The 13,983-nt window shown below is 29.5% G+C and overlaps 1 protein-coding gene across 1 annotated transcript in view; it reads right to left on the bottom strand.

The window, feature by feature from the left end:
- The window catches only part of LOC111625788 (lateral signaling target protein 2 homolog), an 88,709-nt gene that overhangs the window by 36,306 nt on the left and 38,420 nt on the right, over positions 1–13,983 (bottom strand). Inside the window, exons 5-9 of the mRNA XM_023369006.1 lie at positions 11,527–11,579; positions 10,629–10,718; positions 9,938–10,027; positions 2,196–2,297; positions 988–1,726 (exon numbers count right to left, since the gene is read on the bottom strand). Of these exons, the coding sequence (XP_023224774.1) occupies positions 988–1,726; positions 2,196–2,297; positions 9,938–10,027; positions 10,629–10,718; positions 11,527–11,579 (1,074 nt within the window). The remainder of the gene's footprint in view (positions 1–987; positions 1,727–2,195; positions 2,298–9,937; positions 10,028–10,628; positions 10,719–11,526; positions 11,580–13,983) is intronic.

Genomic DNA, 13,983 nt, shown 5'->3' with positions numbered 1-13,983 from the left:
AAACACTTATGGACTTGTTTCAGTGTTTCAGTATAACTTGCCATTAGCAACTTGTTGGGGTTGACTTCACCATTACCACTACTCTTCCCTTCCAGTTCATTGCATTTAAGATGCATGCAAACTAATTGTATGCAGTCCAAATTATCACTTGCTACAAAACATCAACTACTGTTACCAGTACCAATGCATTCTAATATTTGTGCATGGGGTGTTGCTCTTTCTTAAAAACTAAGTCCAGAATTAACATTCTTCAGGACTAAAAATTCACCAATAGATATGAAAAAAATAATAAATTGAGAAATGATTGACATAGGTTTAATTTTCATAGTTTAAATAAGATTTATTCAAAGACCCCTAGAAATTGAATGATGTTTTGTGAAAAGTTATATATCCAGGAAAGATAGTGTGAGATTTTACTGTACTATAGTTTCCTACATATAATCCACAAAAATTGCTAGAACACATTCTATACCTACTTCCAAATTGACTTTAAAATACAAATAATCCATGGGTTATATGCAAGAAATGATATCTTTACGATTTCGAAAATATTAAATTTTAGTTGTTTACAGAAATTCTTGAAAATCAAAATTATTGCACTAAATTACTTCACTTTTTCTGAACAAATTCTCAGAACTTAAAATGTAATGCTATCATTTCAGTGATACTAAAATAACAAAGTGTGTCTGTAGGTTTCTATAACAATGGCAATATTCATCATCTCTCTTTATGTTACTGAAAAATTTTCACTTGCAATTTATCTGCACCAAAATATTAGTAAAATCAATGCTAATATTTGACAGATATTTATGGTTAACTATCACTGAGATAATGAAATTATGAATATTTAATTGCAATATCTTCTGAGGTTTTAAAGCACTTTTCTTAGGAACCTTGAAGGTTTGTTTAAAATTACTGAATATAGATGCACTAGAACTCTGTTTTATGATATAAAACATATTAAAAATTAAAATTTAAACTACTTACATTGTAATTTTCATATTCATTTTTCCTTGATTGAGCATTTGTATCAAAGTAAGGTGGAACATCCTTGGATAATGATGATGCATATAAATTATTGAGCTGATCATCTCTCTCACAATATTGAACATCTGAAGACGACCATGTAATGTTTTCATTTACTTCAGGAATATGATTTGTCTCATTGCAAAATTGATCATTTGAATTGGAATCAGTACAAGTAGTAGAAAAACTATTTTCAAGTTTTGACAAAGTGTCAGTCTTGTTATTGCAATAATTCTCACTATATATACATTGAGCAGTATTACTGGTTTCAGTAAACGTCACATGAGAATAATTTGGAATATCTGAATTAACAAAGTTTTGTTCATTATCTGAGCAACCAAAAGTTATTGTTGAATGCAAATCACTATTATAATTATCCAATGTTGAATTATTTGTTGAAAAACAGTTTTTGTCTCTTGTATTTTCTTCTTCGGTCTGCCAAGTTTTAGTAGTATTGCTGGAATCAACTAAATTCTGATTGTTTTGTGCGGTATTTACATGACAACCATAAAAATCCAAAATAAACTGTTGACAATTTTGATGATTTTGAAGAAAGAGATTTACATAATTTTGAAATTTATTACCAGGATAATCACTTGCAATTGCACATTCAGTTTTAACAGTATGAAAATCATCTGTGCTACATAATGTTCTTTCCAAAATGCTAAGTTCTTCAGGTGAAAGTGTCCAAAGCAATTCTCTGAAAAAAAAATTTAAATATAGTTTTAAAATCATTAAAAATTACAATTATAAGATTTACTTTAATAAAATTTTTAAAATTTAGCAAATGACAATGATCTATCAATCTAGATAAAAAAAATTTTTTGGTCATCAAACTGATTTGCTGAAATTAAAAAAAGCAGTTTCTTTTTTAATTCCAGCCTCAGACTCACTTCATTAGTAATATACATATATTGATATTTGCTTAGTAATATAATTATTTATTTATTTTTTCCTTAAAAAGGTATATTTCTTTTGTGATGAAAAGATTTAATCAGTTAAATAAGTCAAGTTAAATTCAAATCACTTTCATAAATATTTCTAAGTAGAATTCACAGAAATTTAATTTAATTAAAACAAATATATATATTTATATTAATTCATTTAATATGTAATAAATATAAAGATGATAGATTGAACAATAATTTGTTTTTACAGTGCAATCTTACCTTATTTCATAAAGTGTACAATAAAAAGGCTTGAACAAATAAGACATTTGTGAGCAACCATTATCAACATTTAATGGTCCATCAGAATATATTATTAAGCCACTATAATAATAATAAAAAAAACATATTAATAAATAAAATATTCAAATTAATATTGATTAAAATGTAAAAGTACATAATCCTATAAAGCAATTTCAGTAAAACAAAAAATATTAATCTAATCGGTGATATAAAGCTGTACATTCTAAATTAATAGCAAATCAATTAATAATGTTTGAAATTTCCTGATGTTCAGGATCTTAATATTGTGTCTGGAATACTGTCTAATTTTTGTTTATATCAGTTAATGTTTATATTTATATCAGTTATTTACATGAAAAAATTAAATATAACATTTTTTTTTCTACAGATTGAAAGAAATTCAAAGTTTTTCAGTGTGAAAATCAAATATTTTTTTGTTTATTTAGCATTTTTTACAATGCCTTCCTCTTATTCTCAGAATGTATAATTAAAAAAACAAGTAAATAATGTAAAATAATTATTTACTTGTTTTTTAATTGATAAGACATTTTAATATTATTAAAATGTCTTATCAATTAAAAAACAAGTAATTAATTTCAATTATTAATTTTAATAATATTAAAATGTCTTATCAAACCCAGTCTATTTGTAAAGCTCAAAACCTGATTGTTTTAAAAACTCAATTTATATATATACAGATTATAAATATATAAAATGTGTTTTAATAAAAAGCAGCATCAGTGCATAGGCTTAAATGACTGATTAATGATCTTCAAATTATGTTTAGAATTATAACTAATACTCAAATTATATTCTATTTTTAGTTTTGCTAATTCTGATCCTTTTATTTTCTGATACAGCTTATTCTCATTCTATCTTCTTTCCTAATATTTTTTTTAATATTAAAAGACACACACAAATATACCAAAAACCAGTAAAAAAAATAAATTTACAGTGGGTGATCGGTTAACGAACAGATCGGACAACAAACAAATCAGTTAACGAACACTTTTGCGAAAGATTTTTATGTTCGGACAACGAACACATGATCGGATAACGAACACCCCACAGAACAAACACAAGAAGAAGCGACATAAAATATCAAATACCGATTGGACTTTCCTTGTCTTCGGGCAACAATTCGAAACTTTTCGGAGTGTGGGAGACGTTGAAATCTACGCTCAAGCCGGTATATACCGATCGGATAGTATTCCTCCGAACTTTAAAACTCTCCCTTATAATTCCAGCATTTTACTTTTATGAGAAAATAATTCTTTTATGTATTCGTGAGACTGTCGGGTAGGCACTCGTTAAGTTTTGCGTCTGTTTTTCTTTTCGAAAGGTGAGAGTATAATAGCAAAGGTAGAGAGTGGGCAGAAGATGCCTAATGTTGCTGGGCAGTATGGCGTGAACAGGTCTACAGTAGGCCGCAGTTCAATCTTATTTAAGAAAAATACTGTATAATCAAGAAGACTCAAGCAGCTAAAGGAGTAACAAAAATCACATCTGAGAAATAAAGAACATCGAAGAGTTCATAATGGAACCTGAAACGGATCTGACGACAGAAGAACGCCAAGAACTCTTGAATGAAGAACACCAAGAAACTCGGCGAGATATGTTTTCTTCTGAAAAAGAGGATTAATGCCGATATCTGTTATTAAAGATCCTTTGAAGAAGTGGGAGGATGTCAGAACAACGGTCTTAGAATGGCATCCAAACCAGGTTGAGGCTTGGGGATTTCTACAATTGCAATGCTATTAATTACTTACGAAAAATCCTGAAGAAGAGAGAAAAGCAATCGACATTAAACAGATTCTTTAACCCTTTCAAACTGAAAAAACATGACTAATAAAAACGCAAGACTGTGTACGTATGTATTTTTATTATTATATATAAATAAACGTAGTAAGAAAGTATATATTTTTTATTTTGGGGAGTCTCCAGAACGAATTAATTAAATTTCCATTGAAACCTATGGTAAATCGATAATCGGTTAACGAACAATTCGGATAGCGAACAAAGCCTGAGAACAGATTATGTTCGTTAACCGATCACCCACTGTATTTAATGATATAAATGTTTTTTTGTTTGTTTCTAATGAATATCGTCAGGTATAGCTTAACGAATACCAAACATAACAACGTTAAGAAATCAAACACATTTAAACAAAGATTTTAAGTGGTTTGAATTGCACATACATGCACAGAACATTCATATCATTAAATAATTTATTCCTTTTACTACTTTTGTGTATACAGGATGTCTCAGTTAAACGTTTCAGAACTTCTAAGAGGGGTAGGGTGCATCCCAATGACTCAAAATCATATAGCAATGCAGGGTCGGAAATGCTTTCCTGAAGCGGTGATGTACACAGAAACAGCTAACCTCTGGTGCAGGCTTGCAAAGAAATTATGGCTGGGAATACGCTTCATCGGATATTGTTCCGTGCACAAGCACTGTGCAGCTGGCCCACTATAATCTGCAGGCCTGTACACCAAATGCATATCGGCTAACTCTGCGTCTTTGTGTGAAATAACAATTCCCTGCAAGAATGCTTGGAACTTTCACGCAATGCCATCTACCGCGTCAGGAAAGCATTTCCGACACCACATTGCTATATGATTCTGAGTCGTCGGGATGCACCCTCTTAGAAGTTCTGAAATGTTTAACTGAGACACCCTGTATATTTGTGTATGTTTTTCATTACATACAACCAGTTTTTAAACAAGTAAATATTTTTTTTAATACTTTTACAATGCTACCTACCCTCATAACATACTGTATCATCTTAAATTTGATGCTCTTAAAAAAATAATAAAAATAAAAAAACAACAACAAAAAATCAAGAATTTTATAAAATAATGATGCAAAGCAAAATAAAATACAAAGTGATATACATAGGAAAACTTGTATCAATATATACTACAACAAAGATGGAGTAATATCAACTAATTTAGCAGAATATACATAAAAAGAGAATATAATATTAATATAAAGCAGGCATGGACAATCTTTCTATACTAAAGGGCCACACAACACTGTTTATTGTGAAATCAGAACATATGTGAAATACTACATAAAGGATATTCTATATTTGTGAATACTAATAGATAACAAATCTTCAAATTTAATAACTTATAGCCTTAAAATTTTTGTTTATTAAAAATGTAAATTCTTGTATATTATTTAGGACATATATATGTTTAAGAATCTTGATAATATTGACTACAGAAAAAGTCATGAAGGGATGCACATAAGTTGAGGTCCTCAGGTTGCCCATGTCTGATATAGAGGATGATACAGATGATAACCTATAAAAAGTAGAAAAAATGAGGATAACATCAGAAGTATAGAGTAAAAAAGAGTAAAAAATACAAAACAAGAAAATCAGAAGTACGAATATAATCTCTTACATAAAGTGAAAAAGTCAGAAATAATTCTTTAATTTTGCTAATTAATAGCAAAGTTGAGGCTGAAGTTTTAAACACAAAAATGTATACTTCGGACATTCAGCACCACTTTCCTGTAAGCCTAGAAGTTTGACAATGATGTTTGGAGTGTTGAGCATGATTCCACTGACTTTTCAAACATCATTGTCAAGCTTCTAGGCTTACAGGAAAGCAGTGCTGAATGTCTGACGTACACGTTTCCACGTTTAAAACTTTGGCCTCAACCTTGCTAATAAAATAGCAAAATTACTAGGTCAAAAACTTTTATATTTTATTAATATTTATTTGCTGGATTTTTAAATGTGTTTTATTCTTAATAAAATAGCATTCAAATAATGTTAGCTATAACCTTTCATAAATACAATTTTGAAAATCACTAATCAATCAGTCAAATCCATACAATGATAATATTTCATGTTCTTTTGCCAATTTTTTAAACTTAAGTTTTTGAATTTTGGAAACATGCTGGTTTTGGTAAGAAACATTAAAAAGTTGCCCATTTGTTATTTACATATTTTTTAATGTGCAAATTGTGAGAATATCCATATATTTTGTATCAACTGGATAGATTATAATAAAAAAACACAACTTTAAAAAATCCAGCAACAAAATTTATTAAATAATAACATTTTCAGTCAGTTTAAATGAACATCTTCAGTTATGATAAAACAGAACATGAAAATAGAACGTAAATACAAAAATTTTAAAATAAACGATAGCAAGTATTCTAAAATAAATAAATAACCAAAACTGTAGTTGAGATTAATAAATAAATAACTACAGAAATAAAATAAACAATAAAAAGAAGAATAGACGAATAAATGCCCCTTAATAAAATTAACTTTCATAAAAGGACCGCCATGCAGTAGACAAGCTGTCTGCATCTCTAGGGTTGATGCAACCGGATTTTTTGTGCGCTTTAAAAATCTCCAATTTTTCCAAATATCTCACATTAGATGTATATTAGATGTGGGTCTGATGATGGTTGCCTACTCCCATTGTACTTGTACATCCTGATTTGCAAGTAAGCTGCCAGCGTCTTATTATCGAGATTTTTATCTCAATAATGTGACGCTGACACAACCTGAATAGATTTTTATCAATTGTGTATTTATATTCTTTGAGATGTCATTGTAAATTACGCACAGTGGCACCCACATAGACCAGTTTTGATTTGAAACATTGGCCGATTAACGAGATGGAGTAAATCCCTGCAGTCAAATTACAGTTATATGGTTTCAATCAAAAACTTCAGACTAGGAGGCGTTAAAGAGAATTAATAGAAATATTTTAATCTTGCAAGTGCTTTCAACGTAAATATGTATGTTGTCTTTTCAATTTCAATTTCTTTACTATTCAATTTTGAATTCCCTGAAGATGACGTACATATTTACATTGAAAGCACTTGCAAGATTAAAATATTTCTATTAATTCTCTTTAACACCTCCTAGTCTAAAGTTTTTGATTGAGTTATCTGTTGGCATGACATTCAAGCCAAGTATTTAATACACCTAACAAGTTATATGGTTTCTTATCATTCCTTAAAATTCTGAATATCATTGGATTACATCGATATACAACCTTGACATTATTAGCTCTGGCCACTTTCTTATGTGTCCTTCTTAAAAATGTGATATAATTTTAAACTACTTTTTGTTTCTGGTCTACCAACGTATGCTGATGTTTTGATGTTTGAAAGGTTGTGATCAACTTCTGAATCATTTCTATCAGAAAACCTTGTTGCTCTGCAATCTTTAAGATTTAATTCAGCTCTGTTATGGTGTCCCATATGTATATGTCCCATGTGTATATGCCCTTCTTATCAAGGATCTAAAAGCTGCAAATTTGATGTGGAAAGAATCAACACAGTTATGTGAAATTAAAATGGATTGAAAACATGGTTTCTTGTATACCTTGGTCAAATTTTGCCATATTTGTGTGAGCCCGAGTGTTTTGAGGGTGTAAATTTTTGAGTTTAACATATTTTTACACTAGAGGATGAAAAAAAATTATCGCATGTTATAACAGAAATAGATTGGATGTCGAATTTTACACATCGACAAGGTAGGAAGGAAGAAAGGCAAGTCATCGTCTGTTTGTTAATTAGTCAACAGGCGCATGCTAATTGGTCATCATAACGAGTAAATGACCTGTTGGCTCAGTGCCAACAATGATCGTCACAGGAAGTTCAGGGCGATCGTCCCTCTGTACAATCATCAGGAAGGTCTGAGTACAGTGTCTCCCGTCCCGGTCCTGTCCGAGGAGAAGCCTGTGACAGCCAGCCAGCTTCCATATCCAGAATGATTGTCGCATACTGTCATCCAACATAAGGTATACCTGACTGAAAATATAACTCTAGATCTCTCACTCTAGAGCCTTTGTAAACTCTCTCACGCAGCATAGTGAATAGTTAGATTGCCGTTATAGATTTGTGTTATCCGCATTTAAGCATTAAATCTGTAACTTCCTTATGTATACTGTAAATTAACTTTAGTTATAGAATAAACCTTTATTTTGTTATTTGTTAAACCTGTCTACTGTCTCTCCAAGGAAACCTGTCAACTTACCGACGCACTCCCCACTTGTTTTGCCCTCCTAGCCATCCAAACGACTCTGCGATCGGGCTTCACCACCCTGTGCAGATTAAGTGGTCAGTACAAGATTAACCCCTGACCCACTGCTTATCTCACATTTGCGTAAGATGGAAATGTCCAAAAAGTTTACCATTGTTTCACACTCCTGGTCTAATTGTAGGAATAATCTGTAGGGGTTATCATTGATCACTTTTAAAAAGTTATGCAGGTTTGGTTTTCTCTGCCACAAGATGAAGATATCGTCAACATATCCAGCATACAAGATAATGAGGTGTTGGAATTTGGGTAGAATGTTGTTTTCTAATTGTCACACCACAAGTTCACAAAGTATTGCACCCCATAGGTATGCCTCTTCCTTGTAAGTATACCTTGTTCTCCAATTCAAAGAATGATGTATAACATACAAGATGCACAAGTTCCAGTATATGATTGTAATGTTCGTCTATTTTACTTTTTATTGTTTATTTTATTTCTGTAGTTATTTATTAATCTCAACTACAATTTTGGTTATTTATTTATTTTAGAATACTTGCTATCATTTATTTAAAAATTTTTGTATTTACATTCTATTTTCACATTCTATTTTATCATAACTAAAGAAGATCAGTTAAATTGATCAAAAATGTTATTTAATAAATTTCCTTGCTGGATTTTTTAAAAGTGTGTTTTTTTGATTAATTGTGAGAATGTAAGCAAAGTACTGTCAATGAGAAATTATTTATTGTGATATTGTTACAATGCTGGGCTGCAATTTTTAATCACATTTTTAATTTATTTAATTTAAAATATATGCTCACTACCTCAAATTAGTAGTGGCTTACCCCTGTACATCACACTTTTCCTTTAACAGTAGTCGTGCCGATCATCTATCTAATACTTTTCAAGGAAAAATTTTGAATTAAAATAATGTGACTTCTGGTTTGCATCAGATGTTTGTAAACAGTTAATTGGAGCCTCCTGCCCCTAAGGTTTCCATATCTGATTTCAGATTTCATCTATCTAACTCCATTCTCAAAATTAAGGAAGGACAGATGAACAGATGAATGAATGGATGGATGACAATGGAAATTTATAGGTCTACAATTTTTTCAAATTGCAGTCCAAAAATACTAAGTAAACAAACAAACCTACACTAAAAGAAGTTAATCTTCTACTTTATAACATTATTAATTTAAAATACATTGTAGATTGTAAAATAGTCAATTTTAAAAAAATATTTCCAAAACTAATTTATTAAACAGAATTAAAATTACTAACTGTTACATTTAAAATGGCAGATGATACTTTTACATACAATTTAAAAATACAGAAGAAACTAAATCTTCTTTAGTTTTGTCATGTCCGATCATCAGGAACAAAACAGTCATCTTTCATAGAGAAAACTTTTCATTAGAGGCTATGCCTTTGCAATATTATATAAACAGTTAAAATGTTCACTGATGATAAGATAATAATTAAAAAAAATATACATAATTTCAATTACAGTTATATAGTTTTTTCTATATTTTTATATTTTGTTACTATTAATTAATTCATTAAAAGTAACATTATTTTAAATACAGAATATAGTATTTTTAAATGTAGTAAATACACTACATTTTAATTTACAAAATTATTAATAAAAATGATTTATTAATACAAAAAATTCTTGATTATTAATAAGAAAAATTTTACTCACCATACAATAGCTAATCTTGGAACAGTAAACATGAGGGAGGGATCACAATCATCTACCATATCTTGTGTGAAAAGATTAATTCTTAATGCTCTGAAAATATTAACATATTTCATTATAAAAGGACTGTGTATCAGATAAAATATTTATGCAAAATACTTTATAAATTCTGATTTTTACAAAATCTATTTACAAATTCATTTATAAGTATCTGAAATTACAAATATTAATTTAAATCAAATACATTACTTTTAGATTTAAATATTTTGGATGTCTTATAATTTCTATTTATCAAAAGACAACTAAAACTTTTAGAATAATGCTATATTTTAATATATTCTTAATTATAGTTTAAATACATTTTTCAGTTAAAGTGTACCCTAGGTAACCTGGTTAGGTTAGATTACATTAACTATATTTTTAGTAGATGTTTCCTTTTTTTTTAATTTTGTTCAAGAACTATTGTGAATCAATAACAAGTGAAGTTAAACAGTTGGCGGCCTGCCGGTGGCTCCCCTCTGCAAGGAGTCCATCAGGAGCATGAACAGTTGGAAGTGCCACCATTGGGATTACCTAGGTACACTTTAACCCATTTTTCTATATAAACATTTCTTGCAATATAATTATGTAAATCTTTTCCTTTTTGAAAATATTAGATTTAATGAAAATAATTTTTAAAAAACTGATTGTTTACCTTTGAAGTGTTTCAGAAAATAAAACAATAATTTCTTGTTGAAGATGACATTCTTTCAAAGTTTTAATTGGAACCATAATGCGAACGTATCTGTAAGTTTAATAAACTTCTTAATTAAGTTATATTCTGCATTTAAATAAGATATTTTTAAGTTAATATTATAATTATCAATAGTATATAAGTGCCAAAATCATCTTTTGATATTTGGAACCTAAAATGCAAAATAAATTAATTAACCACATTTTAATTAATTTTGTAATTTAATCAAAAAGTTTTTAATACAAGTAGATTGTCATACAGGTAATTGTATAAAATCAGGATTTACCATATGACAATTTACCTGATAAATGTACAGTGAAGCATTTTACACCTTTTATTTTAGTGATTTTTATTGATTAATTTTTATCGTTTTTATGTGTTTTCCCCTTTTTTCAACAAGTTTTAACTTATCTGTTTTACAGGCATAGCCTTTTTATTACATTTAAATAATATTTTATAGTTATTTTATTAATAATTTTATTTACTTATTTTTTAAGTTTATTTTAGCTTTACTTGTTTTACCCCCTTTATTTTAAAATACTTATTTAATAGTGATTGCTAGAGTAACTATTATATTAGGTAATTTTAATTTTTGTGAGTTTTACATGTATGTAAGATATAGTTGTTAATTTTACTGTAATTTATTCTGCAGCTTTATCAAATTATACAATAAGGATTGAAGAAGGCCAAATAGTCTAAAATTCATTTCTGTTGTACAAAATAAAGTCTATATTATTCATCAAAAAGTGTTCCTGTATGATAAGTTCTACATAGCAATTTTGTGCTTATCTCTAAAGAACAAAAAAAGAGAAAAAGAAACAATCAAGTATTAAAATTATTTTATAACATAATTTCATACCTTAATTCAAACTCTGCAAACAGCCTGTCAAATATTTCCAAAGACTCTTTAAGCTACAAATATAAAAATTTTGTAATTGAAATACTTTTAACTTTTATAAAATTTAATGAACATTGTCTTATTGCCAAATATTTAATTTTAAAGATACACATCAGCTTAAGAGCATTAACAAAATTTAATTTTATAAAATTAGCTTTTAATAATAAACAAATTTTATTATAAATTTGATTAGTTTATAACTAATAAGTTTTATCAAATTATATCTAAAATATAAACAAGATAAATTGATTAAATTGATAAGCAACATTACCACAATAATCCTATCTATATACAAGACATGTTTTTTTAAGTAAGTATCGTTTTGATATTAAAAAAACACAACTGCATTTTTAAAAATAATTTTATTCTTACATGAAATCCTGTACTTTAATCTACTTTTCAACATAATTTCCTCCAGTATGAAGGCACTTTTCATATCGTACAACTAGCATCTGAATTCCATCCTCATAGACACCTGCCACCTGATTTGCCAACCACTGCAGCACGGCGTTTTGACATCATTGTCATAGTGCTGACTAGATGCCTTTTTCAAGTGAGGAACAAGTGGTAGTCACTAGTCACTAGATCAGGGCTATACGTAGGGTAACCAAGTTGTTCCCAGCCATATGATGTGATAAGATTTCGAGTTCGTTGAGCCACATGTGGATGGGCACTGTCATGAAGCAAAACAATCCCCTTACTGAGCTGGCCCCGCTTTTTGTTTTGGATGACAAAATCATAAAGCGTCTGTTTTCTTGCACTTTTGCAACAACTTTTTGCACCAAGTCTTCAGTAATGACAGATGGTCGCCCACTACGCTCCTCATCATGGACATAGTACCGCTATCTTTAAATTCTCTAACCAATTTTCTTACCACTCCATCACTCATAACAATTTTTCCATACATCTCACTAACCTGCCAATGAATGTCAGCCACTTTCATGTCTTTTGCATTAAAAAAATGAATCAGTGTGCGTACTTCTCAATCGGTGGGATTTTCAAATGTCTGAGGCATTTTAAGCACACACAAACAAACATAAAACAAATGAATGCTTCCATAATTGCATCTATGGCTAACCAACAGATGAGGTACTCAGCACACATTTGTGGAACACCAACCATAGCACTGCAGTGGTCCTATTTTAAAACGGTACTTACTTAAAAAACATGCCTCATATATCTTCTTGTTTTTCAACTGATGAAACATAAATAATCTAATTAAAAAAAATCATTAAAAATATTTTGTATAATACATTGCTTAGTATAATTATTGTTATTTTCAACAATGATTTTATTTAATTTTTGACAATTTTTTATAAATAAATGAACAGATTTAAAAATGTTTAAATATTTTGAGTTAAACATTGTCCTAAAAATTAATTTTTTTCACTTTTTTATATATATATTTTATCCATTGAATATTGAGAAAATAATAGTAATGTACTGCCAATTGATTATAATTAAAATACTCCTATCAACACTGTCTATAAAGATATTTAGTCATCCAAATGCAATCAAATCTAATATGGTGATATTTCAGGACATACAAAAATTTATTTTACAGAATTGTCTTCTGTAAGAAACTCACCACTAATCCACTATTGCACTTTTGGTACTGCAAGCAACAAACATTTTATTTGTACACACATGCTATACAGAGACCTTAGCAATGCAGGAGTTACTGCTCAATGTGGTCCCAATTCTGAAGATGTAAAACCTAAAAGCAACGAACAGTATGTTCAATGGCTGAACATAACTGATCTCTGTGATGCTTCTCATATAAAGTGTGATCTGCCTTTCAAGGCTGTGAAATTTGCAACATATACTCAATAAACTATACATTTTTAGTGTACCCATAACCAACAATTACACAAATTAAGATCCAGTAAAGGAGATGGTCAAGCAGTAGGGAATACATGACTAATCATTTGTTATTAGTGAAATGTTGTTGTAAAAACTGTTATACACAGAATCCAGTATGTGGAGGCATGAAAGTGGTTGAGTCAGTGCATTGCTGCTGTTGCAGTTGAGGTATGACAAAGGTGTTGATCATTTGTTGATATCTCTGAGTCATCACAGAACATGTCTCAATGAAGAAGATAGTCCTAGAACAAGCCCTCTGGGACTACATTCTTCAAAGAAGAATGATCCAAGGATAAAACGTGAATATGTGTGTTACAAATCCACACCAAGCTGTAACTTTAGGCAAATGCAACAGAATCTGCTGGAAAACATGCATGTCTTTTCTGGCCAACATATGACTGTTATAAATGTTTATTGTTCCACTGAGGTGAAAATGTGTATCTTTACTCCAAAAAATCTTCCCTTCTGGAAAGGAAGGTCAACATAAAAGTCAGTCAGTCAGGTTTCCCTGTTGGCAGTAAGCAACTGTTGGTTGTGATTGATCCTATACAGATA

Source organism: Centruroides sculpturatus, unplaced genomic scaffold, assembly GCF_000671375.1.
Source record: "Centruroides sculpturatus isolate CEXI.00-Female unplaced genomic scaffold, Cexi_2.0 scaffold355, whole genome shotgun sequence".
Classification (NCBI taxonomy): domain Eukaryota; kingdom Metazoa; phylum Arthropoda; class Arachnida; order Scorpiones; family Buthidae; genus Centruroides; species Centruroides sculpturatus.
The sequence above is the reverse complement of the archived record's forward strand: the minus strand, read 5'-3'. Positions and strand labels throughout refer to the sequence as shown.